Genomic DNA, 27454 nt, shown 5'->3' on the forward strand with positions numbered 1-27454 from the left:
TTGTAAGCTGTTTTTGCCCAAAATATGCCGGTTGCCATGGCAAATTCTGTTTTGTTTTTTTTTTGCTGACATGTATGACTGCACACGTCTGTTGTAAGAAAGGCAGAAATAACATTTTCCACCAAAAATATGACTTTTCAGCCCTCATAAATACTGCAATGCTCTTTACAATGTTGGCATCTCTTGAATTAGTACATACATTGTAGAGAGGTCAGTTGAAAACCTTAGCATCTCAATCTGCAAGGCGAAGCTGTGTTTGAGATCCTCAAATGAGATGTTTATGATGTCATAATGCTACCTGCACCCACTCACCCAGGGAGAGGAGGCACCAAGGTTTGTGACCATTGGGGCCATGTACTCTGAGCTGGTGGCCCTGGGCCAGAACGGGCAGCTGTACCAGTGGAAGTGGAGCGATGCAGAACCCTACAGGAATGCAGAGGTGAGGATTCTACTTTCCCTCATTCTCCAGCTATTTAACCCTTTCTGTGCCAGGGACTTTAAGGCAGTGTACAAAGCTATGGGGGTTTTCTCTGCCTATTTTCACTTGAAGCACACAAAGAGTAAATGATGACTATTTTATCTACAGTTGAACCTCTCTTATCCGGCCTCCCTTTATCCGGATCTCTCTATTATACGGACGCAATCTCGCTGTGATTTTTTTTAAAATAATTACTGGAGGAAAGGGGGCTTCCCAACTCCTTGAGAACTCCTACACAAATGCACATGAATTACGTATACTTGATACATTTCTTAATAATTATTTAGGTAAATCATCCCAAGAATTTATAAAAGAAAATGATTTCATTCTTGCAAACACGAACCTCTATTTTGGGGTCTGTTACTGAGTGTAACAATGAAAAGGTTGCAGTATACACATTACTATATGTGGTACTACAATGGGCTACATCAGTACATGTGTATGTATATGTACATGTATAAAGCACTGAGTCTAACGTATCTGGCCAAATCCCTTATCCGGATGAGCCCCAGTCCCGACTTGTCCGGATACGAGAGGTTCAACTGTAGTTTGATTTTATTTTGTCTCTTTCTGTATGACTCTGTGCTGAAATGTACCCATCAAATTGTAGTTTCATGATAAGGCATTTGAGGTATTTTACAATGTTGATATACTTCCAGGAAAAGATATTTGAGTGTTGTGCTTGAATCTTTTACACATGACACATGTTTTACAACCGTGTAGTGCCAATTATTTCCATATTTTATAGGGAAATAAATGTACTTGAGTAAATGTTTTTTCTTTTATCTCTTTTTAGAATAAGGTAAAACCCTTTTGTGTATTCAGAGAAGGGGATTAGAAAAATAAGCACTGTGTTGGTAATGGAGTCTTGTGCTGTTCCATTTCCTTTGATACAGAAATTTTTCATCTTCGCTTCTATGTGAGAATTTTGGTTTGTAGTATTTTGTCCTTGTGTGTTAATATTCCTCCCTTTCTCTTTCTCTTATAATTTCCGTTGATCTTCAGAATCTCTCTCTCCATCACCCAAAAGTCCCCTTCCTTGGTCTGGTTGGGGAGAAGATTTCCCAGATTGCAGCCTGCTTCGAGAAGGCTGTCATACTCACCGAGACAGGAAAGGTAAAATCATTTATTAGTTCCTACCATTACACATTTCATCAAATAATGCAGACTGACAGGTTTCCCGATAACTAGCATCATTGATTCCTTTATCATTCACTGAAGTAATTCTGTCTAAACCTGTTGAAGACATGGCGGTGAGTTGGCTCAGTCGGTAGCACGTCTGCCTTACGATCCTAAGGACCCGGGTTTGAACCCGAGTCTGGACCGAGCAGTGTTGTGTGTAATCATGCTGTCCCCTTTAGCAAGAGCCAAAACATTCTGTCCCTCGGATAGGACATAAAATGGAGGTCCTATGTATGAGACAGTCACAACTCATGCACGTAAAAAATCCTGCTTCATTCATTCATCGCAAAGAGCAGGGTGTTTAACCCATTGAAGTGGCGCCGCCTCACATCCAACTGTACCCCATGGAAGACCAGCCTAGTGTAGCTGAATATGGGCTATCCAGCCATCTGCTCAGATGGAAATGAACAAACAAACAAACAAACATGCTGATGTTGCTATAACATGCATTTCTCATAGACACCTGCCCAAGTGTACTCGGGACTAGTCTCAGCGGGCTCAGTTTTGTTTGTCTGACAGCATGTGTGATGTGAGAATTCTATTGCAGTTTCTCTTGCATAGTTCTTCTCTCTCCATAATTTATGAAACCCTCATTTTAGCCATGCGAGTAACTTCAATTTTGATATTGTTTCACTTTTTTGCCCGCCCCCAAAAAAACAAAACAAAAACAGATTGAGCCAACTGTTGAATCCTCTGATATTACTTGTTGTTCCTGTGTGCTTTTGATCTTCAAGTAAGCTAAATGTTTATGTTATGATAAATATTCACTGTAAGCATTGTCATTCCAAGGGTCCATCTAGTATTGTTACTGAAGCATTGTGGAGTGTCCTATTAGTACTCGAGTACACCTGAAGTCAAGAGTGACATTGTAGAAATCAGTACAAAGCAATGAAAAAGAACCTTCTCTATCCATCTTGTGTATAATTATCATGTAATACTACTTGTCTTCTGCTGAGAGCTGTATGGTTCCACAGCCAGTAACAATGCAGTGATTCATCATGCAGCCAAGGTATTGTAGGAACGTAACTTGAGGGTATTTGAAAAAGAATTTCAGTTATAGTCTAATGGATGTAGATCAGCTATGATGTCTTATTTAAAGAAAGTAAAGACTGCATATTGTGCTGATGATGAAAAGGATGACGGTATAATAAAAAGAAAGCTGAGAATTTTTTGTTTTTGTTTACAGATTGCTACAATGATTGATGAGACTCTGTCCCCAATAGCATCTAGACTTGAACACCCAGCCACTTTCTACCCAGAGTTTGCCTGCGACAAGGTTGTATCAATTCACACATGTGCTCTGTACAACTGCACCTGGATGGAATCAGGCCATATATTTTGGTGGTAAGTTCAGTTTTTATGTTTGTTTGTTGTGTGTGTATTTGTATTTGTTATCTTTTTAAGTAATTCTAAGAATATCAAAAGGAGGAAATGGTACACTTGTACAGAATTAGTACTTCATTTTTAGGACCTTGCCAGCATTACATGAAACTTATCAGTCGCTGATAATTGTATTAAGCTACTGAAATCCTTGCATCTGATGAGCTGAGAGCAAATTTTTAAATGAAAATCATTGACAAAACACTTGGTGAAATGCCCCCCGCCATTCGAAATATGATGTTTTCACTATCATATGAGCCAGGCAGCATGAAATCAATTACATCATACTTCTGTATGGAATATTTGTTTTGAAAATGAAATATCAGTACCAGGTATGGATCAAAGAGTAACGACAGTGTCTGAAGCAATGTTGGTAATATCTTCTTTTCTGAGGGTAGTGTTAGTGTTGACACTGGTGTTCAGTGTTAACACTGCTCTTCCAGAGGGCCCTGCCATTGTCATTGTCCTTGCATTGCCAGTTAACCATATTTGTTGTACACCTGGATGAAGGTAGGTACAGCAAGTGAAAGATTAAAGTCCAAAGATGTGTGTTCTGGGAAGAGTCTGAAGATCTACTGTAAAGAGAGATTTTTTTTTTTCCAATTCACGAAAGCATCATTCTGCAAATGTTTCTGGTTTTATAGTAACCTCAGAGTTCTTGCATCAGTAGTGACATTGTCATTCAGGTGACCATGGAATAAATTGTTGTGGAATTGAAAGATCCTCTTCCCACCTTCAAGATGGAATGGTCCTCCTATGGTGTTGTGCTTGTTTTTTTCTTCTTACTAATACCAGGGGAGTTCTACCACTTGCACTGAGGAGCAAAGTGCTGGAGAAAGCAAGGGAGAGAGCCAGGGCCAAGAAACGTGAGGCCATGGCTTCCACAACTCTCACAGCAGGCACTCAGGTAAGAAAGGTCATTCACCCTTTTACAAGAAAGTGAAGTTCATGGTGAAAAGCAAACTTTGTGACCCCCTCTTTTTTCCAAGTGCACTTTTAGATGTTTTTGATGTGTACTAATGCAGTAAACTTGTTTGTGGACTACGTTAGTTGCTGCTTGTAGGTGTAAGCCGTATGATTTTGTCTTTTCTATTGAAGAAAACTGCACAACCAAGGGAGGACAAACTTTTTTAATCTGGTTGTGCCTTTGCTATCAGGTCTGTCTGCGCAGCTGCCCGATGTATCACTCAGGCGCCTTGGCATTCAACGTCAAGAGCTCCCCACCACGGGTGGGCCAGCTGATGGACACTGCTTGGCAGCTGACCGACACCTGCCGCTTCCGCATCCGCCGCTCCTCCCTGGAGTGTAGCGACCCCTCGGCCCCGTCCACCTCCTCCGGCCCGTCCTCATCCCGGGGGTCCGGAGTGGGCGGAGTCGGAGGCGGAGGAGGTGGGGGAGGAGGAGGAGGAGGAGGAGGGGGGAGTGGACCGGTGGAGATGAAGGAGGAAGGGAAAGGAGATGGGAGCAAGGCGGACGGGAGGGGCGACGCCAAGTTGGAAGGGGCCAGCAGCAGCAGGCTGGACGTCAAGCAGGAGATGGGACCGCCCCCGTCTCCTGCTTCCACCAGCAGCGACGTCTCCATCGTGTCCAGTCCCGCTGCTCACCGTGAGTGTCTCTTGTTACTACAGCTGTACTCTATTTCTGTAGAATATTATTTTTTCTGTGGATATTTGGGGGATGTGGAAGTTACATGTACATTGTAATACATGTGTACTAGTATTTTTAAAAATGCAAACTAGTCTCTACAGGAAATCTTATGAAAGGCAGGAGTCAAAATCCTAGGCAGGTTAACAGAAAGTAACCAGAAACAAGCCAAAATACAGCAATACATTTTATTTGGGTGGGGATCAATTCCAAATGCTTTTGAAATCAAAATATTCATAGGCCTGTCATGTTAATGAAGTGTTTATTTATGGAAAAGATTGAAGGTTGAAAGATATACCTGTAGTGTGCCGTTTATGGTATTAACAACTGAGAACTCAACCGTCACTGAAGTGTCTCCTTGAAATTCTTCATTCCTCTTGGTTTTGGTTGTGTAGGAAGAGGATCAAAGCGCCCTCTATCGTCCCCTGCCCGCGAAGTGGAGAAGAACGACATTGAGGTGTGGGCCCTGACCGACGTGGTGTTCGTGGAAGACATCCGCTCAGCGCCCATCGGCAAAGTTCTCAAGGTTTGTGCACCTCCTCTCAGACTTTGCCTCTCCAATGCATGGCTTGGATTGTGAACTTTGAATTGATAGACATTTTGCTGTTAATTTTTTTTTCCCCCGAGGGATCATGGAAAGAGCAGTTTATTCAACAGTTTGTATTGAGCAGATTTCAGTTGCTTGGAATTCAGTTAGCATGCTTTACTCCTTGCCATGTGAAGTACGTCTATGGCAAGCTGTGTGGTCAAATATACAAATTTAAGGTTATGATAATCATTTCCAGATGTATCACCATTAATTATTTTATGCGTATGATTTGTGAAAAGACCTAGTCCAATAATTTTCCATTTTTATCTTCTATTGGTGCTGCACCTTTGAAAGGAGAAGTCACTTGTCAACTGAATTAATCCTGCCATCTGCCAAATTCTAACCATTGATCATCTGTGATTATGTTTGTAAAGGTGGACGGTGCCTATGCCGCAGTCAAGTTCCCCTCCTCAGACCCCAGCGGTGACTCGTCCAGCGACGGCGAGCTCTCCACTCTCCTCCAGGACTGCCGCCTTCTTCGCAAAGATGACCTGCAGGTGAGTCTAGCGTCCTCACCTCATAGCAAAAATGTAGCCCCTAGACTTCTCTGCCCATAGCATGTATGATCGAAGCAATCTTTAATCAATTGGCTTGTCCCTCTTATGTCCTGTAGTTGTTGATGGTAGTTGCACCAGTGATAGATATATTTATTCAGCTTTGAATTCTCTAAAGCAAAAATTATGCTGGAAAAATGGCTAAAAAAAGTGAATACTTCGATTACATTTTCTTTTTTCTTGTTTTACTTTTGAGGTATCACATGATCACAAAAGAAGAAGTTACCAATGTGTGTCAGAGTTCTCTTATTGTCTGCATGCATTGAAAAATAAAATATGCAGAACTGATACATAGGTGAACTTGCTTGAAAACAACCGCCTTTATTTTGGCACTGTCAAGGTTATCCATGAGATTCTAAAGTGTGTTTGTCTGGGGATGATCGACTTTGTAACATTTCGGGAAGATAAGACCAGTTTGTGTCTTGCAATCCCAGTGACAGAGCTAAGAATTTGATTGAATGACGATGAAAGGAATGATGATCAATTTTACAATGCTGCAATATACATTTGTGTTATGTTCTTGTATGAAAAAGGATTGCAGAAAATCAATCAATCTAAATGAGGTCAAATCAAATCAAATCAACTTGAATAAAGAAAAATAATAGATTCACACTCCATACTCACCTCTTGCTTTTTTTTTTTTTTCAACAGATTGTCAAGCAAGGATCAGGACCCAAGGTTCCCGACTGCTTCCAGCGAACACCGAAGAAGCTCAACGTCCCATCCAACGGACAGATCCTAGCCGTCTCTGTTGACTTCAGAGGTAATGTGATGAATGGCTTGGTACAAATCAAATGTCAAGAGAGCTCATGATGTCTAAATTATTATTCTATAGATTTGCACCTTCCCTGTACTTAATTTGAAGATTGAACTATGCATATTGGCAAAATTTAGAGAGCTCCTGTTGCAACAAACACAGTTGTATCATAATTTTGTTTGAACAAAGTAAAAATTCAGGTCCCAAAATTATCATCATTATAGTTTATGGTGGAAAGTTCCTTTAGGTTATAGCAAAATTTTGATATAACAAAAGAAAGCTGCAGGTTCCAAGGACTTTGTTACAACAAGAGTCTCCTGTACCACAATCGCTGAATAGACCTTTTTTTTATATACATTATGAAATATGGGATACATGTATTGGCACATGAGGAGAGAAGAGAAACAATCAGGATGTTTTGTGACATATAGTGTCATGTATGATGTCTTTTTGTGGTTAATGATAACTGGTTGTTGTAGTGCTATGCCTTTATCTGGCACAACTCTCAAGCAATGAATCAGCCTCCTGCAGGCTTCATGACCGAGATGTTGGAATATTCAGAAATGTTGACAATCATTGATAGTGATAGAGACTTTTGGTACATTGGTGTGCAGGATATGTGAACAGAACAGAGACAAGCAGATTGTCAGAGAAAAGCATACACCCATCATGTAGAGACAATAATTGATGAAATAATGACCCGCGATGAGACAGGAAAAAATCATACTGTAAAACATGACGTATTCGCGGCATGAAATTTTCGCGAATTGGAGCCGACGGCCTTTTTCACGTCATAAAATTTTCGCAAATTGCCACTGGCATTCAGTACATATAGTGTAGACAACTTTCGCGTGCACTTTAATTTCGCGAATCTTGGCACGTGAAATTCGCGAAATTAAAATGCATGCGAACATTCCTCGTTTGACAGTATCTTTGTTGTCCCCACAGGAGTGCACGTCTTGGTCAAGGTGCAGTCCGAGCTGCTCTACCAGCTCTATGAGCTGTGCTCCAGCCGTCCCACCACAGAGAGTCCATTCCCCACGGACACCAACGCCTTCATGGGGAAGAGCATCGACAACATCAGGCTGCACAACCCTGGAAAGGTCAGGAGACTTCTTTCCTCCCCCCCCCCCCACCCCCTTCTCTCCAATAAGCCAGTCCAGAGTTACAGGTTAAATGTCCTGTTTACCTTTGGGAGCAGTGATTTAAAAATCTTAAAGATATCACATTTGATGCATATTTGTAGGTCAGTTGTGTCACAAAACATCCTACAATATACAATTTTTGCAATAAAGCCTAAAATATAAGGAGATATGACTATTTTTCTCAATAAACCATAACTGTAGACGGTTTAGTCTGGAAACATATTTATTATAACTATTGTTCACGTTTTGTATATTCAACAATACTTAACATCGATTATACTGGTTCAAATTTTCACAGTGGTTGTTTCTGTCCCTAACTCACATTTTAGAACTATTTTGAAGCACTAATGCTGGATTTTTGTTTCTGCTGCAAATGGCGAATTATGCCTTTAAAGGTTAATTGTCAGTTGTTACAGGGTGATTTAGAAGAATGATGTGAGACACAAGAGTAGTGATGAGCAATGTCTTGACAGCAGTCCCTGTAAGTTGGGTGAAAGAACATATCCAAACATTCAAGGAAGCTTATTATTAAACATAGCAGCAAGTGGGTGATATCTACATTGTAACTTCACAACCTACCTGTTTTGGTGCTTTGAAACTTGGGGCCATTTGAACCATTGCTAACTGTGAACTGGTCCATTATATTTGCTTCTGGGGATTAGTATTGCAAGATTACCTCCTTTGTGAAGATGTGTTCATTTAGTTTTTGTGGTTCTTGCTGATTGCCGCAGAGAAACCTTTTTTTTTTTTTTTTTTTTTTTTGCACAATGGCCTGAACAGTAATCAAGATGATGAGGGGAAAAAATCATGCTGCCTGTGTGGCATAGTTACTGTAGTTATAAATATTCAATTGTTGAATTTCATTTCAAAGATAAAAACTTTTTGACTGCTGCTTTGATTAATCATCAAAGTGATGTTTGTTTTTGTTTGTTTTCTGTTGTCATAGTTTCCTGACAACCACCCATGTGTAAGGATTAATTTATATCACAAAATACTCTCAAAAGGGGAGGTTGTGATTGCATCTATATTTTCTTCTTCTGGTGTGATGTAGTACACTTTTATCTTATCATTAATGCTTCATCTTAAAGGCAGCGTGTGATTCTAGATTTGTTTACCCGCGAGATAGAGAGGGTCTTGTGAAATCCTAGAGAAGTTCTCATTAGAACTCATCAGAAATTGTTCCTTGCGTCTCTGTTCCTTTGTAGGACTCGGTCACCCTCCTCCAGGATGGAAACAATACTCTCTACCCGCTGGCCAAGACGGCGACTGTCACGATCCGAGACCCCAACTGGATTGACCTACCTCCCATCAAGAGTCTCAGTGTCGGTGTGCACCATCTTCCTCAGGGTGGACTGTCCACCAATATCAAGACCAAGGCAGCCATCATGGTCATGGCCATTGAGGTAAGGCCCTTCCTTCCTTCCTTCCTTCCTTCCTTCCTTCCTTCCTTCCTTCCTTCCTTCCTTCCTTCCTTCCTTCCTTCCTTCCTTCCTTCCTTCCTCATACTCCTCTTCCTCCTCCCCCCCCCCTCTCCTCCTCCTCCCCTCCTCCCCCTTCTCCTCCTCCTCCTACCCTCCTCCCCCTTTTCCTCCCCCTTCCTCCTCCTCCCCCTTTTTCTCCCCCTTCCTCCTCCTCCTCCTCAGACGCCATCTCCCTCTTCCTTCTCCTTCCTTCTTCCTCCTCCATCCTCTTTCTTCCTCCTCCTCCCTTTCATCTTCCTCCTCCTTCTCCTCCTCCTTCTCCTCCTCCTCCTTCTCCTCCTCCTCCTTCTCCTCCTCATACCACTCAAAGAGTGTTTGGTATCGTTCTTTATTTGGTTCCCTGCATGAGGTTAGAAAGGTCAGATCCTGAACCAGGACGTGACTCCCACAGATATTTAATGCCATGTTTAAGTTCCTGTTTCAGCGAATGGACTATCACAATGTGACAGTTGAATGGAAATTGTCTAAAAACAGTACAATTGAATCTTTATCTGTTCAGGAGCATGATCTCACAACTTAGGTAGGAAATCTGTTCGTTCATATGCAAACTGTTCCCCCCCCCCCCTTTCTATTGAAGTATGTGAGTCAATTCTTTACTTTTCAGGGAAGAGAGTTTGATAGCATGCTTACACCTCAGCTTCGGTCCTTTCCATTTCTGTATTTGAGAAGTATGTAATTGAAGTTGCTGATAAACCTCAACTGTGTTTCCACCCATTCTAGAACCAACTGCTGATGCCTCACATCCTGCGGTGTGACTACGAGGCCGTTTCACACTTCTTGAGTAACCTGCAGCTGGAGACGAGTGAGTGTAACTTCCCTGTTCACATCAAATGCTGAAAAGAATACATACAAATTAAGAAAAAAGAAATGTTAATGCGTGCATGTTCCCTCCTTTCTTGTTGTTGGTGTTTTTTTTTGGGGGGGGGGTGAATGGGGTGAAGAGGGAGGGGGTTTCAAGTAAATACTGTGCCATGAGGATGTGTGATAGCTGTCAATTTCAGCCTTTGTGAAAAGGAAAGCAAAAGTGAAAGCAGTGCACATACATTGTATCTAATCTTATCAGGTTCCGATTGGAGTAAGATGAATTAAGTGGTTTGGTTTGTTTGCTTTTGTTTCTCTACCATGGCTAATGGGTGTATAGCATAGGATGTTAATAGACTCAAACAGGCCCTCATTGCGAGAAGTTTTGGCGTCGTTTAATGAACAAAATGTCAGCTATTAGTTTTTATGTGGTTGTGCCATTATGATTTTGAGTGTGGATTATTGTCCCATTTTCAAAATTATTCTCACTATGCAGTGGTACCACATGCCATCTGCAGATTGGATCAAGGAGAAAGTTAGACTTGAGATTGTCACTTAGATTTTCACATATCATGTGCAATTTGTGTATTTTGCATTCTATTTCCAAAGATCCAGTTATCAAGGAGCAGAAACTACAGGCGCTCGTGGAGGAGCGGTGCGATGGAGGGCGCAACGTATTTCACGCCTGTGTCAGTCTCTGTCGACCCCTCTCCAACCAGGATAGCAACTCATCCAACGGTGAGAGCTTCGTCACTTCTCAGTATCATGGTAGTGTCAAGACTCTGTGATGAGAAATGCTGGGGATGGTGGGGGTTGAGGGGCATAAAATTTGACAGATTATCGTTTGGTCATCTCATCTGCTAGCAGATGACATCCACAGAACTGTAAGATTAATTGGATATTTTCAGACATTTTTGGTTGACTTACCACAAAGATTTCATCGACCTGATGCTTGGGTCTCTTTAGTTTCATTTAAACAGCACTATTTCCCTCTACAAATCTCCTCCTTTAAGATAACTGACTTTCAAAAGGAAAATGTGTCCAATGCTGACTGTAGGATGTATTACTCTCTTGGAAAAGGACTGTTTCAATGACCGACCTCTATGTATTCTGATGAATTATAATGTCTCAAAAACAAATTGATAGCTCCTGAGAAAAATCTGTCAAGGGAGCATGGTTGAGGAGACTCTGTAAAACAAAAAGGAGAATTGAATTGTTTTGTTTGATATCCTCATCCAACAGAAGGAGCAAGCAGTCTGGCCAGCCTGACGTCTGAGGTGAGCAACCGGGCCAAGATGCTATGCAACGCCCTGCACACCCTGAGCAATGCCATCGCTGGGGCTGCCATGGCCTCCAGCACTGGGCCAAGCTCTCACAGGTGGGTGAATCAATAAACATGGCTTAAAGGCATAATTTGCCATTTGCAGATGAAACAAAAACCCAGCATTAGTGCTTTAAAATAGTTTTAAAATGTGAGTTAGGGATAGAAACAACCAATGTAAAAATTTGAACCAGTATAATATGGTTAAGTATTGTCAAATATACAAAATGTGCACAATAGTTATAATAAAAATGTTTCCAGACTAAACCATCTACAGTTATGGTTTAATGAGAAAAATAGAGAGATCTTCTTATATTTTAGACGTTATTGCAAAAATTTTATATGATAGGATATTAATTGCTACAACTGACTTACATATATGCATCAAAAGTGATATCTTGAACATTTTTTAAATCACTGCTCCCAAAGGTAAACGGGACCTTTAATACAGCCTTGGCCTTTCTCTGTTTATGTTTTCCTCCTTATCAAAGATACAAACAAAGACTATCACTGTCTGTATTTGTGTGTGTATGTTTGTGTGTGTGTCTGTATCGTTGTAAAATTTGGAGCTTCAGATGAAGTTAATCACATCTTTATGAAGTCAAAATGTTTAATGTGTCATTTTTTATTGTGTTTTACATTGTTATGTACTGTTAAATGGATGGAAAAGAACATGTCCCATTTGCATCCTTGTTTGTTGCGAGCTTTTTCATCTAAATGTCAAATAATTTGACATTATATAATGGCACGGGGGGGGGGGGAAGAAATGTGGAAGAAGGAGAAGTCTTTGTCAAATATAAAGGCTGAAATTCGGACACATTTGAAGAGCCTAGTTCAATTTATCCACAAAATGCAAAGACTTGTGAAGAAGATGGTTTTATGAACTAATGAGACTTCAGGTAGTTCACTCACAATTGATATTGAGACTACGTTTTTATTTTTTCATTTTTACACTAACTGCAGTGCTGCAGACGAGCCCAATTTTTCTACTGGTCCGACCTGTCTGTCGGACCAGTAGGTACCCAGTTTTTCCATTTTCACTGGTTCATTCCTGAAAAAGTTTCTGGTCTGACAGTGATTTTTACTTGTCCTGGACAATCGGACCAGTGCCAGTGTGCAGCCTTGCTAATACTTGGTCAACAGAATTTTCTATAAGACCATGCACATTTGTACCAAACATTTCACTCACTGTCTGTCTTTCTGTCTTCTGTGCTCACAGTATGGGAATGCGAGACGTGATGAGTCGCGGTGGAAGCTCTGCCCATTCATCCGGTCCCAGCGGCATGCCCGGCGACGATGGGAGGGACTCCACCTCCTCGCCCCTGGCCTCCGCCCCCATCCCCACCCTCAGCTGGCCTCCTGAACCATCTGGACTTTACCTAGGTAATGCAGCATGTCATAATGGTGCAGTGTCAAATGATGAATTCCCATCTTCTCTAATGCTGTTTTTCTTTAGTTGTGGGAAATATTGCAATGTAATTTTCAGGGCTTGAAAACATTGCTGTAGCATGTATGATGTTCTAGTTAAGCAGTTTGAGTGTATACCTACCACATGTTCCCATTTAGTCGGATCATTCCTCTTTCTTAGTAAAGAAGGAGCTTCATTCAACCTTGTGCTCCTAATAATACCTTCTAATAGTGGTATATGGGACATGGGAGAAAATTAGTATATGTTGATTATTTTCTCCCAGTTATTCTTTTATACTGAATTTTGGGGTTTGTAAGTGTGTGAATTTGTTTTGGTTGATTAAATGCTGTTTGAACATTATGTGGTCTTCCATTCTATTACCCAGTTTGTATGTGTGCTGTAGGATTCGTGTGTTAACCGCACAAGGTTCGTACTGTATAGGGTGCAGTAATTTTTTCAAGAGATTTGCCAAACAGTTTCCAAGAATCTGTTGTTGCCCTTCATAACGATGACAGATCAAGACGAAGACAATCTCAGCCTGGGCAGCACCTCGGCAACGGTGGGCGGGTCTTCCAGCTCGCTGGCCAGCAACCCGTCGTCCCTGGCAACCAGCCTCTCCTACAACCAGACGGTGACCCTCACCCCGGAGGAGCGCCGGACCAACGCCCAGCACATCCTCCGCCTCCTCTGCGAGGCCTCGGCCCTCACTGAGCGGCTGCCGGACTTCCTGTCCAGCAAGTGAGTTTTTGTGAGGGTCCATTTCACACTCTGGTACTGATTTTTTTAATCTCCTCTGGATGGCTTCGCTGGTCTTCACATTTCTGGGGAAGCAGTGGATTAGCTTTCAAATGTGAATGTGGCAGGAGATGACTTTTTAGTTTACCACCTGTGAGAGATATTGGCCTGAATTCATGGAGGTGGTTTGAATTTATACCATGGTTTAAATTTAGTTCATGGACTAAAATACATAAAATACAAGCTTGTAGGTGTACCTTTGACTTGCGAGTATCAACTTGCAATTAGTGTTGGATGTCTGTTGGCTTACGCAATCTGTCAGTCATATTTAAGCAGAAGAAATTTGCGTAAACCATGCTCTATGTTTAAACCAACTTCATGAATTTGGGCCAATATGTCGAGCTTGTGACACATGGAGTCTTTCACATTTTTTTACATGTGGTATCAGAGGACTGATAGGATATCTCCTTGAAAATGAGTTGTTAGGAAAAGCCAAGAATTAGTGTCAGATGTAAAGTGGTAGCAGTTCATCATTCAGTACTACAAAGCAAACCTCTTCTCACGTGATGCTGCACATTTTTTTTTTTTAGCACTGTTTGATTTGTTTCTTTTCTAACAAACATAATTGATTTGATAGTCACATTCGAAGTTTATGTGTCCCTTGTGCAACCCTCAAAATTAGATTACTTTCCTAAGTTGGTATATTGTAGAGAGAGGTGATGAAGACCTTTCCTCTGAAAACTTCTTTATGATGGAGGGGGAATGAATACTACACATTTTTCCCATTAATTCATTCAGACCTGGAAAATTTTGAACTGTTATTCTGCGTACAAAAGGGGAGCGTATGCTTGAGTGACATTGAGTTGGGTGGGTTTTTTTTTTTCACAAACTCTTGTAAGATTTCACACACGATGTTGGGAGACATTATTATTAAATCAAGCAAAATATCTTGGTGTCTACAAATGGGATATAAACAACCTTCAGCCTTTTCTCTGTAGGCATCTGCAATGCTGCCAATCCGTGAGAATATTCATTCATGCTCATATCTCGCTGCCTTTTCACAGGGATTCTCATGGCAACACGCCATTCATGGCCGCCGTGAAGATCCGTGCGTACGGCGTCGCCCTGACCATATTCGATGCCACGGAGAACCTGGCCTCACGCCGCCGCCCCGCCCCTAGGGCAGCCCAGTCGTCGACCAGCGGCGGCCAGGGGGGCGGAGCTTCGTCATCGGGGGCGACACAGAAGCGAGGGGAGGAGCAGCCGGCCACCTTCAACAAGGAGCTGTTTGAGTCCATGGTCTTCCCTCCTGGCAGCCACCCCGACTCCTCCCCGCTCTACGTCCTCTGCTGCAACGACACCTGCAGCTTCACCTGGACTGGCACGGAGCACATCAATCAGGTGGGTTGGTCTGCTCACAGTGCAGAAGCAAAAAAGGCATTAATGTGTCATTTGGCATAGTTATTGCCTTTTTGTTCTTATTCCAGATGTGCAAGTCATGAATCAATGAAGCGTATTTGTGCAAAGGCTTTTTATGTCATGGTGCTAGTTTCAAGGGAGTACAAGAATGTCTTGAGCTAACTTTACTCTTCCAAATAAGGAGAATATTTTGTTTCACTATTGAAAAAAAAAAGAGGAAGTGAAGTGAGATGTTCATTTTGTTTTTTGGTTTTTTTTGTACATTAAAGAGACAGATAGATCACAGAGAGAGAGGGAATATATAAAGGTATATTATAGAGGGATACAGCTGCATTATTGCAACATGAACATATATTCTCACATATGATATTACAGTTCTTGTTTCGGATTGTATTATGTGGTTTGTTTCATTTTCATTGACTTACCCTTTTCGTGAAATTCATATGTGTTGTGGATGAACAGCAAAACATTATCGGCATATGAGCAGAGACTGTTCAGAAGTGTTTGAAGGTCATCAGGTTATCCTATACATATTCATCTGTTATATATCTTATCAGGATATCTTTGAATGCCGTACCTGTGGCCTGCTTGGACCTCTGTGCTGCTGCACGGAGTGTGCTCGGATCTGCCACAAGGGACATGACTGCAAGTGAGTTGAACCTGTGCTAAAAAAGTTATGATGCATCTCTTCCAAAATGAAAATATATTCCAGCTTGGAAGTAGATATTAAAAGAGAAGGAGTAAACATGTGTAATCACCAGAATTAATTTCATAACATTAGTGTTTACTTCTGGATGTGGGAGTAGGTGTTTAGTCAGGAAAGATGACTTCATTTGGGCTTCAGTCTGCAGCCAATCACAAAGAAAAACATTCTTGATTGCCATCTCATCACGAAGTTACAGCGATGACGCTGTGATGATGATGATGATGATGATGATGATGATGATGAACTCCATTTATATAATGTCATTCAACTGTGGAACGTTTAAAGGCGCTTGGCTCCCACAATATGTCACACATTATTCACAAGTAGCTGGAAAAATACATGTAGGTCTCTAGTTCAGATTTGAATTTATCGAGGTTGTTGCAATTCCGAAGTTGCATTGGTAGAGAGTTTGATAGATGTGGAGCAACGGAAGTATCAAAGGGAGTGTACCCCCTCAAGTTTTTAGGCAGATGTTAGGCACTTGGTCCCCTGAACGATGATGGTGTTTATGAATACCTTACACTAGTGAGTCTAATTTTTTGCAAATCAGGATGTCCAGACAATTTTGCAAGAGGTTTTATTCACGATCATGAAGTACAGTACTGAACGGAGAAATGTATGTGTGCAGGTCACATTCATGTCAGAATCAGAGTTGATATTTTTGTGTGTTTTGAATTTAGTGAATAGCACCTGACTCTCAAAATTTGCACAAAAAAAAAACACTCCACAAATTATACGGTGCATACAGAATAATGTTTTCTTTGACACAAATCTGCCATATTTGTGCCCCACTGATCTCAACTCATCTATCATCTAACTTATCAATCTGTTTCCTTCAGATTAAAGCGCACATCTCCGACGGCCTACTGTGACTGCTGGGAGAAGTGTGAGTGCAAGGCGCTGATTTCAGGCCAGCACTACACCCGAAGAGAGCTCCTCGACCGCCTCATCAACGAGACCAATCTGGTCACCATCCCCAACAGCAGGTAACGAGGACTATCAAATAATCTCTTCTTCTGTCTCTATCTGTCACACACTCTCTACTAGTGTGTTTGGCTGCATCTTATGTTGTCTTTCTTTGCTCTGATTCTCTCCCTTCTCCTCGTCTCTTGTCTGGTATTATTGTACAAGTACAAACATATGTGACCCGCTACAACAAAAGGATCCTAAAGTCGCTGACGGGTGAGGCTATCATGGCCCAGAAAAATGCTATTTTCAGGCCTTTCCTTTGATCATTTAGCTTCGAAATTTCGGCAGATGATAGAAGATACATTAGACTACAAAATTATGTTAAAAGCAGAAATCCAAACGTTTTGACGGATTTTGGTGATCTGACTTCAAACTCAATTTTCTCAGCTCACCCGTCAGCGACTTTAGGATCATTTTGTTGTAGCGGGTCACATATTTTCTCTCTGTTTCTTTGGTTGTTTGTTTCTGTCTTGTATTTATCTGTTATCTTTCTCTCTCTCTCTCTGTTTGTTTGTCTTTCTGTGTGTTCTATTATCTGTCTGTCTGTCTGTCTATCTGTCTCTTTGTTGATGCTAACATAAAAAAGCATTTTTTCCCCCTCCGTCTGACCAGCACAGAAATCTCAAATATCATTATTTATGGCATAACTCAGAGATGGGAAAAGGGCAGGGTTGTGGTTAGTGCACAACACTTAAGGGTATTACTTTCCATGTTTCCCTCATTGAATGTATGTTACAATGCGTCAAACAGTTCAATGTGCTCTGCACTCCACTCAAAACAGTTATTGCATTATTTCTTTGCAGATCAAAATGCCTGTTTCAAAACTAATCTTGAATGAACTGGGATTGCATTCCCCCCCCCCCCCCATTACATCACAATTACCTCCACATGGGACTAAGGCAGTGATACACCTTAGTGTTGTCAGCCACCTTAAATGACCGAAAGTCCCCTGAAACTTCTTGTCAAAGTGAGTGGCCACCTGAGTGATGGAAGGCCTGATTTGAGTCAGAACAAAGAGTTAAATAATTCTAAACAGTGTAGGACACCATATCAAGAGGAAGATAAGTGTAGCTGATCATCATCATCAGCAACTATTATTCTGTGTCAAAAATTCCTCCACCTTCCAAATGTTATGTTTGCCTGCTCTCCTGTTCCCCCCTGCAGAGGAGACCACATCCTACTGTTCCTGGCCCAGACGGTAGCGAGACAGACCGTGGAGCAGCGCCAGTACCGCCAGTCCAGGAGCCGACTCTCGCGCAAGAATGATTCAGGTACATGACACAGTGGTTCCTGTCAATCCATCATCATCCTGCACCCCCCCCCCCCCCAAAAAAAAAAAACACAACAAAAACAAAACAAAACAAAACAAACAAACAAACAATAAAACAGAGAAAGGAAATCTTTAACTTTTTATTTACAGTTTATATGAACATCTGCTGACGATTATAGTAACCTCATGCACATTCTGAATGCCTGCTTATCTTAATTCAATACCAGGTATTCTACACTTTGCCGGTAAGCTGTCCCTTCATAATTAATTGGAGATTTGATAGGAAGATTGAGAGTCCGATTTGCAGGGCTTGCCAGGAACTGCCCTACCACACTTCTAGGGCGTACAGACCCAATTTGCCTGTTTGCCTGGGCAACTAAACATTTCTTTTGGGCCAGTACAATGAAGGAGCTCTGGCACATTAAAAGTATGCATCCCCAAAGATACACATGACATGTACTCCAGGGCATGTGATACTATTAGTTATCCTCTGCTTGTTCACGAAATACGGGCAAATATCTACGGTCTGGTGCCATATTCCATGAGGCCGAAGGCCGAATGGAATATGGCACCAGACCGTAGATATTTCCCATATTTGGTAAGAACAAGCAGGGGGTAACGATTTTATGTTTTAGTGTAAGTGCTAACCTTCTTCTCGCTGATTTCCCCTCGTGAATGATGTTGAAATTGCCGGCTAGCTGTCAGCCATGACCATGTTGACTGAGGCCTACGGTGTACGTCTCGCGAGCTGATTACTGCATGCGATGCGCGCATACAAATACGTACACGTACACGCCGTAAGATACTGCAGTGCAGTAGCCAGATAGGTTGCTGTTGTTTATCAAGCGTCTACTAGTGGTCTCAGGTTATGTGCGCAATACGCTTGAGGACCGCGCGCTGTCCATTGTTTTGTACAGGATTAGCGCGCACTTTCCTATAAGCGTCTTTGGTACACGCGCAGCTGGCTGTGTAATACAGTATCATGACATCATATCCACGTAATACGGGATATATTACGTGGTTGATTGACCAATGAGATTAGAGAATTCACGATCACTAAAAGATAATCTGTAATACCTTGTCTTCTGTGATACCCTATCCTCTGTGCCTGCCGTCCCCTCTACTCAGGCAAGACTCCACATTCAGTCAAAGATTGCTGGGAAATTATGATGAAAAAATTTGTTAGAGTTTGCAAATTGCTGGAAGGGTTTACCTTGTGTTGAATGAAAGGTTACTCTAACCATACCTTTATCCCTGTTTATACCGACTCCCTTGGTTTAATTCCAGCCAGGCTGTTTATAATGCAGGCATGATATTCTGTAGATTCAAATCTGATTTCAGATTTTTTTCTCTCTCTCTAGTCTAAACACAGTTTGCTTTTTCTATGTATCAAAATCACCTGAAAAATTTTGATTTCTGATTTTTTCAACAAACCTCAATATCATCATCCCTGCTGATGACTTCTTTTCCCCCCAGACTTGGACATGCCCGACCACAACCTGGAGCCACCCCGCTTCTCTCGACACGCCCTGGAGAGCATCCTACAGGAATGGCAGGCTGTCAGTGCCATGATCCTCAACGGATGTCAAGACAAGAAGAAGTAGGTTTCCATGGCAACTCATCTCCTGTCCATCCATCCTTCCTTCCATCCATTCATTTATTTCCTATGTTCTTCTATTTTTTTTTATTTTGCACTTTGATAGCATATACTGTAAAAGTGGGAATTCTCGCGGTGTTGAAATTTTCGCATATCTCGCGCCGCCAAAAAACCAGCATGAAAATAAAAGCACACAAATGTTTTTGCTTGCCAAATGTTGTAGTAGTTGATTTCTTGATTCCTCGGAATGAAAAGCTCACAAAACTCGTCTTACCCGACTGAGTGTGAAAAATTACTCACGCAAAAATATCCACTTTTACAGTATATGATTTGACTTGTATATTGCACATCTTTTCAGTTATTCATCAAGATTAACCCCCCCCCCCCCAAAAAAAAAAATAAATAAATAAATAAATATTTGAAGTGTCTTGTGGGTCACTGTAGGAAGTTGAGGTTATCCTTGTAAGGTAATATTCTTTGCATGCATATTCTGCATCACTCAAACTCGTTCACGACAATAATACAGCACTGGTGAAAAATCATCAGATGAATAGGTCCTTGTTAGGACCAACACTTCTTTAAAAGAATGCGTAGATAAAAGTGTACAAGTTGAATGGTTTTATCCACCAATTCCTACAATCTTTCACAGAAGTTCAAAGTTGTGATAAATTGGAAGGTAAAATCAAATTTATTGATATCTGTTCAGATTGATTCATGTGCAGTTGCATGCTATGCAGTATGGTGTTAGTTGAGTGTCATTGACCTTTCGAATCACCCAACAGGGAATGCCCCAGTGGGCCAGACACAGTGCATGCACCGATCCCTGAGGACCAGGTCTACCTCATGCGGCAGTCTGGGACCATCAAGCTGGACTGGTTCACCCACACTCTCATCGTCAAGTGTGCATCATCGGTATGTTGTCAGCGATGCTGGGCACTATAATCCATTAATTGACGTGCTCTGAAAACTTACGCCATCAGTCAAGTGTTCGATATCAAGCTCAGTTTTATTTCTGCATCACATGGCCTAGAAATAAGAAGTGTCTTTTCTAATCATTTTGTTTAGACACCTTCTTATTCTTAGATTTTGTCAAAGCATCTTTAAATTTGTCCAATCTGTAGTAGTGTCAACTATCAATTTCAACAAATGGTATGTTGAAGCAGAATTCTGGACCAGTTAAAAGATAGTCTGATTCGAAAGAATACAGTTGTATAAGCACAACAGGAAAAATTTGATCATAATTGGATAATAATTTAGGAAGTTTTGAAATTGTGAAGTTTTTACTAATTATCATAAAATTCCTTTGACAGTCAATATGAATATGCAATTTCTTGAGTTGATGATGTCATCACCTTCCTTCTTCATAAATTCTTGCAATTTCCAGTTTTTAAACTAAGGCAATTATGCCCTAGGCTCAAATCATAATATATGTGGCTGATTATTATTTTGAGGTTATTCAGCCAGGAATAACAATATTTTCAAACACTTTTATCACGAAAAATTGAATTTCTTGTCGGTTTCTTGTTCACAATTATGATAAATTTTGAAGTGATTTCATCAACATCTCACTCATTTGCATATTCATGTCAGCTGTTCAAGAATTGTTTTACAAAAAATCACTGAAATTTCTCACTTTTATAGCTTCTGTAATTTTCATCCAATTTGGATCAAATTTTTACTGCTGTGCATATAAAATTGTACCCTTTCTTTTTCAGACTAGCTTTTAACTTGTCTAGAAATTTCCGATACGGGTTAAGGATAGGTATCATTTTCTTTGTCTTCCTTGATTTGTTATCACCAGGATCTGGACACCCTCCTGACGACCCTCATACGTCGTCTGCGCCATGCACAGTCTGCTACCAGCAAGGCGGAGGCTGCTGAGGTGGCCCGCCGGTTTGTGCGCTCTGTTGCCAGGGTCTTCGTCGTCCTTAGCATCGAGATGACCCCAGGCAAGAAACTGTAAGTAACCTGGCCTTTTGAAAAGTTTGTAATGTATTGACATTAACATGCAGATGACAGGATATATAATTAAGCAAATATGCAGATAAAGCAAAATACAATTTGGACAGAAAGCTAGTCTTGAGAAAAAAAAGAGCTAAATCAGAAGAGTGAACAGGCCCCTTGGAGTCTGGGGTGCTGGGGGTGGTGCAGCACCCCAAACATTATTTTTGTAGCGATCTGTAGCATCCCTACAATTGGGAAGCACCCCCAATGTTTATGTGTGCATGTATTGCATGGTACTAGTAGTTGACCATAAATTACATTTTTATGCACTCCCCTCAAATACTGAAATACTGGTTTTGATACAGCAACCTAAATGTAGCTTGGGGCTCAGCACCACTACAAAAAAAAATTGTTCCAAGGGGCCTGAGATTGAGTGTACTGGGGTATCTCCACCAAGAACTCAGGGTAATAGCCCATGGATACCCAAGTAAACTTCCAGTTGTCATTGTAATGCTTTCTCATTATTTTCCAAGGTCTGAGCCAGTTCTGCGCTGCAAGCGAGTGTTCCAGGCCCTCATCCACCAGTCCATCACTGAGCTGTGCGAGATCGGCGACTCCCTTATCGCCCCCGTGAGAATGGGCGTGGCCAGACCCTCCTCACCCTTCCCACTCTTCAACAGCCATGCTGATGCCATCCAGGTAAGACTTGAGGAGGAGAATGTGAGATCCGTCCGTCCGTGTTTCCATCACTCCTTATCCGCAGTATAGCTCTCCATTCATAGATCTCCCTCCTCTTGTAGTCATAAGAGGTTGACCCTTTTTTTCAAAAGTTTGAGCAACTTTTTCTTTCTTATCCTGACTGCATATACAAAATGTTGTATGCTGTGTTGTTCAATGTATTGAAGAGGCTAGAGTTAATCAGAAAAGACATTTATAGCATGCAGGCCCAACGTAAAAAGTGGAATGTCGACAGTCAGAATGGATAACATGTATGCCATGTAAAGATGCATTGTAAGAAGGCATTATTGCTGTTAATTTTGTTGATGTTATTTTGTATCAAAATCATGGTGGGTGTTGAAGGAATATGCCATACTCTTGCTGGCAGGTATGCAACAGCTGCTATAATTGTGCACTGTATTTAAGTTATCTGCTTTTCTATAATATCAGCCCCATCCCTGAAGCAAACAAAGAACAAAGCATAGGACGGACAAGCGAGCAAACCTATGCACACTGTTATCATTTGATTACGAGTTTTATTGAGTGAAATAATGATTAAGACATAGATATCAATGTCTTGTAGGAGTGAACTTAACAGTGTTTAAAGGTACTGTTTACCATTGGGAGCAATGATTTTAAAAATGTTTTGAGTTATCACGTTTGATGCATATGTGTAGGTCAGTTGCATCACAAAACATCTATCTTACAAAAATTTTGCAATAAAACCTAAAATACAAGGATATATCACTATTTTTCTCACAAACCATAACTGTGGATGGTTTTGTCAAGAAACAATTTTATTATAACTGGTGTTCACATTTTGTGTATTCAACAATACTTAACATTGGTTATACTTATCATTTTTTTTTTACTTTGGTTGTTTCTATCCCTGACTCACATTTTAGAACTATTTTGAAGCACTAAAGCTAGGTTTTTGTTTCATCTACAAATGGTAAACAATGCCATTAATAATGATCTCTTTGATACTGCAGGGAAGCGAGGAGCTGTTCTTCACGGAGCCACTGCCGATGCGCTCCTCCACCAGTGCCCAGCCCAACACCAGCCACGCCCACCACCACGCCCCCTCCCTGAGGACACACCAGCACCGCATCAACCGTATCATTAGTGACGACAATCAGGACATGGAGTTTGGTGAAGAGGAAGAGGTGAGCCAGGAATTAAAGCAAATTGTCAAAGGGATTATATAGTATTGGTGGAGACAAAAATTGGACTTTTACCTTTCTGTGAGATACCAAGAAACCACCTATGAAATAGCACAGAGCATACCATTTTAAGAGGAATTCAAAGATTATTAGATGAAAATTGATTTTGGAATTGCTAAGACATCCAAAAACAAAGTAAAACAAAGCAATCGTAATAAAAAGTGGGTCCCGCTTTTTATTAGGAATGCTCTTTTTTGGATATCTCAGCCATTTCAAAGCAGATTTTCATGAAATAAACATTGAATCCCTCTTGGAATTACATGCTGTCTCATATTTCATGAGAGGTTTCTCGTTATCTCACAAAAAAAAAATCAGAAACCTGAAGTTAGGTCTCAACATAAACTATACGCTCCCTTTAACCCTTTGAAGATAATTCGAGTTTGACCACTAACACACTGTGTATAGACCCAATACCAAGTATAATGAGTATCAGTCATCCATGGGTTAATATCCAGTGTACAGAGGCCATCTTGTGTGCTTAGGTACCTGTGTACATTTGTGTCATATCTGTGTGTGATGGAGCGTGCCTGCAGATGACTCGAGCAGAAGTCTGCCAAGTCTTAACACCTCCCTTACGTCCGTCTAACTTTCTTTGGTATGCTTACGTGTCATTGCCGACTGTCGGTGATGTGTCTCAGTCAATAATGCTCAGGGTTGATTCCTATTGAATCTAGCTGAGCAGTGTTGTGTGTGTGGAATCGTGCTGTCCCCTCGATTAAAAAGCTAAGAACACTCTGTCCCTTGGATAGGACATTAAATGGAGGTCCCATGTGTGAATGAATCACGGCTGGCACACATAAAAGATCTCACTCAATTCATTCATCGCAAAGAGCAGAGTACTAACCCGGTGAAGTGGTCCACCCACATACCCACTTCAGAAAACAGGCGAAAGATGCCAACCCCTCATGGTTCACCCCAGGTGACTAGTAATAGTCTGCAAACAGTATCAACCAGGCACACCGAGCCATTAGAACAAGCTTGTGGACTGTGTAAGTCTTACATGAGGATGCAGTGAGATCTCGTATATGATCACAGCATGATGGAGAGTCCTTTGCCATCCCTGATTTGTGAGTTTCATCACGTGTCTTCCCTCAGGGCCTGTTCTCAGTGTCACACATATTATGTATAAACCCTGCACTGTAATTTTCTCTCTTTCTGTCTATCTAGATTGACACGGTTGAGGGAGACATTGTGGTGGTGTCCAGCGACGTCCGAGGCCGGGATGCGGACCCTGGCAACGCTCCTCCCAGGGACCCTAGAGACCAGCCCAGTCAGGACGATCCACCAGAAGAGGATGGTAAGGATTCAGATTTCTTTTCAGCGTGATGAGGAAGTCTGTTGTACACTGAAATTGTTGCTGAGAATTTTTCTCATGTTGTATACAAATGATGTACAGATTGAGTACATCAGCTGGTATTATGTACACAAGCTACGTTTTGGCAATAATAATAAACACATGAGGCATATCTACAAGCCAAGTTTGTTTCATCCCATTCAAGGCACATACTTCTGCCACTGCGTGAAATGAACTTGTGCGTTATTTGTTTTATAGAATGGGCACGAGACTGGTACTTGTGATAAGGAGAGGAAAATGACTGATGAGTAAAACTAGTATATTTGACACATTTGAATGATCAAGGAGTATGAGGGGTGAAGTCTTACAAGATAAAGACAGAGGTTTCATATAAGAGTTAGATCCAGCTCCCATGTTTGCAACCTGTAGTTAGTATTTGGCACTTTCAGGTTTTCATACAGCTGAAAACTGTTACATACCCTTGAATGGCGCAAGATCTTTATACCAAAAATCCAGAGATGCAAGTTTTCATCTCTATACACCCACTGAAATCCAACAAATGTTTGCTTTGCTGGACTGAGGTTACGTAATAACTTGAGGTAAAAACTTGAGGTGATCACTTTGTGACAGGTGGCAACGAAAGCGACATGGACCTTGATCTCCTGGCCGAAAGTGACTACGACAGCGAGAGTAACCATAGCAACCAAGACCAGGAGGGCGGGGGCCAGGATCACGAGACATCCAGTCGCCGCGGTGGAGTCAACCCACCTAACACTGGCTCTGATGCAGGTAGGGGCAAGATGAAAACTGATTGGCAGCAATATACTCAAACACCAAATGAAGAATTTGAATGCAAAAAGAGATAAATGCCATTTTCAAAGTTTTTTAAGTAAGGTCATTCATCAAATAGAGAAAGTTCAATCTTTTCCATGATACTGCACTTGTTATATAGCAAGAAATATTTTCAGAGACACAAGTACAATTTTCACATTTAATTTTATTGCTTTCTCTATTTTTCAGCAGCTTCAATCTTAAGTTAATAAAAATAGAATGTCGCTTTTTGCCTTTAAACTCTTCATGTACATTAACATGTGTAGATTCAGGGAATGCGGAATATTGTTAGAGCACATCAGTGAACATTGAGCAAAATTGGACAATCAGTGCAAAAGTTATGAATTTATACGTTTTTGTCCAGTTCTTGTGTCAACATCACTGGATAAAAAGGTTACAATTTTAGTTCGTGATATTGCAGTAGTTGAATGATATGAAGATTATATAAAGAGAATTCCCTAAAACTTCATTTTCTAGCATAATGAAGGAGCATTGGACTTGCCTCCTTCAGAGGGCAAGGGGAATCATATTACCTTGAACTTACCCTTTTTAACAAGTCAAAGGCATGTGTACTTTTTATGAACAATTACATTTTCCCATGAGCATATAATTTTTAGTGCATTATGATGTGTGAAAGAACCCATAGAAGGGGGCAGTATTTTCATAAAGCAAGCTCCTTGAACATTACTTACATGGGGCAAATTCGTAAAGGTATTTGAGGTCCATGGTGTGGGATTAATTTAAAATGCCCGATGCCACGTACAGTGTTTGTTTCCATGGAAACTGATGCAGAAATCTCTTGAGGACAAGTGGCTTTGATGAAGTTTTTCTTCATCAAATTCAATCCGAACCCCTTTGAAAATCAATCTTTTACTGAAAGGGCAATCCACCCTGTGAATGGAGATGAATAAATAAATGATTTTAAAAAAAATTCACCTTTGGTTGTGATTTCTTTCCCTGGTTACCCGCTGTAGGGGGAGGACTGGCTTCCCTGTTCTTCTCCGAGGACGAGTCCTCGTCCAATGCCGACGATGCCGAGGAGGATGAGGAGGAAGACAGCGATAACGAGATCAACGAAGACGAGGAGGAGACGGTTGAGCAGACCTTCAACGAGGACTCCTTGGAACGACCCATCGCAGCCAGCTCCAGTGGGTCCCAGAACCAGGAGGGTAACAGGTGTGTAGAGAGCACTAGGTAGCTAGGCATTGTTAACCCATTCCATACTGAATTCCAAAATGCACTTAGACTTAATATGCAGACCACCAGGTTGTTGTACGGAATGGGTTAACTGTAATACAATGCAACATATTATGGTAATTACAGAAATATTTGTGCTATATTAATTTTTGCTGGTTTCACTCTGTCCAGTGCAAATTCGTCAACCTATGAAAATATCTTTGCAGTTTTCTACTCGCATTTGTACAGAATGAATTGTGCACTTTTTCAGTGGATAAGTACTATTATCTGGTAGTAGTACATGTGAGTGTGTGTATATGTGGTGTTGGTGTATGTCCTAGTATTCATTCGAACCTGTGTGCGTGTGTTCTAGTAAGGTTCTATGTGGGCCATTTTTTTCGAATGGACCGTTTGTGTGTATACTGTATGTATTTACTTATGTCAAGCCTAATGTACTGCACTTGTTTAGAGTGATTCAGGATGCATGAACATCGGTCTTCTATTTGCCAAATAGACAAAAACATTTCAGTCAGCAATCGTGCAGCTCAATTTTAAAACTTGCAATTGTAGTGCAAAAAAAAACCCTACTTATAGTGCTTTTGTGCCGCTGCCCAATAGGGGTTGTGGAGGTATCACTTCTTATAATGAGTGATTGTCACAAAATGAAAGTATGATGTATGAAACATTTATTCCTGACATCATTCTTTATATTTTAACATTTCTCTGAGTAAGGTTGAGATTTATGTTTTTGAGAGAATTGAAGTGCTGAACGTGTCAATGCAGGACCGTTCGGTAATTTGATGTCATGATTTATTGAAACCACAACAAAATAC

General features: G+C 41.1%; 1 protein-coding gene across 1 annotated transcript in view; it reads left to right on the top strand.

Moving 5' to 3' along the window:
- The window catches only part of LOC139734552 (E3 ubiquitin-protein ligase UBR5-like), a gene marked incomplete at its 3' end in the record, with an annotated part of 57548 nt that overhangs the window by 11814 nt on the left and 18280 nt on the right, over positions 1-27454 (top strand). The window contains exons 7-34 of the mRNA XM_071645326.1: positions 317-439; positions 1484-1594; positions 2847-3004; positions 3836-3947; positions 4198-4397; positions 4464-4645; positions 5080-5210; positions 5648-5770; positions 6479-6590; positions 7533-7687; positions 8935-9132; positions 9931-10012; positions 10621-10749; positions 11257-11389; positions 12552-12715; positions 13256-13478; positions 14540-14876; positions 15452-15543; positions 16440-16586; positions 17734-17840; positions 19316-19439; positions 20219-20348; positions 21238-21395; positions 21914-22079; positions 23090-23263; positions 24488-24617; positions 25245-25403; positions 26420-26621. Of these exons, the coding sequence (XP_071501427.1) occupies positions 317-439; positions 1484-1594; positions 2847-3004; positions 3836-3947; positions 4198-4397; positions 4464-4645; positions 5080-5210; positions 5648-5770; positions 6479-6590; positions 7533-7687; positions 8935-9132; positions 9931-10012; positions 10621-10749; positions 11257-11389; positions 12552-12715; positions 13256-13478; positions 14540-14876; positions 15452-15543; positions 16440-16586; positions 17734-17840; positions 19316-19439; positions 20219-20348; positions 21238-21395; positions 21914-22079; positions 23090-23263; positions 24488-24617; positions 25245-25403; positions 26420-26621 (4262 nt within the window). The remainder of the gene's footprint in view (positions 1-316; positions 440-1483; positions 1595-2846; positions 3005-3835; positions 3948-4197; positions 4398-4463; positions 4646-5079; positions 5211-5647; positions 5771-6478; positions 6591-7532; positions 7688-8934; positions 9133-9930; positions 10013-10620; positions 10750-11256; positions 11390-12551; positions 12716-13255; positions 13479-14539; positions 14877-15451; positions 15544-16439; positions 16587-17733; positions 17841-19315; positions 19440-20218; positions 20349-21237; positions 21396-21913; positions 22080-23089; positions 23264-24487; positions 24618-25244; positions 25404-26419; positions 26622-27454) is intronic.

Source organism: Diadema antillarum, unplaced genomic scaffold (assembly GCF_040938485.1).
Source record: "Diadema antillarum isolate AM-2024a unplaced genomic scaffold, OU_Dant_1.0 seq00000532_RagTag, whole genome shotgun sequence".
Classification (NCBI taxonomy): Eukaryota; Metazoa; Echinodermata; class Echinoidea; order Diadematoida; family Diadematidae; genus Diadema; species Diadema antillarum.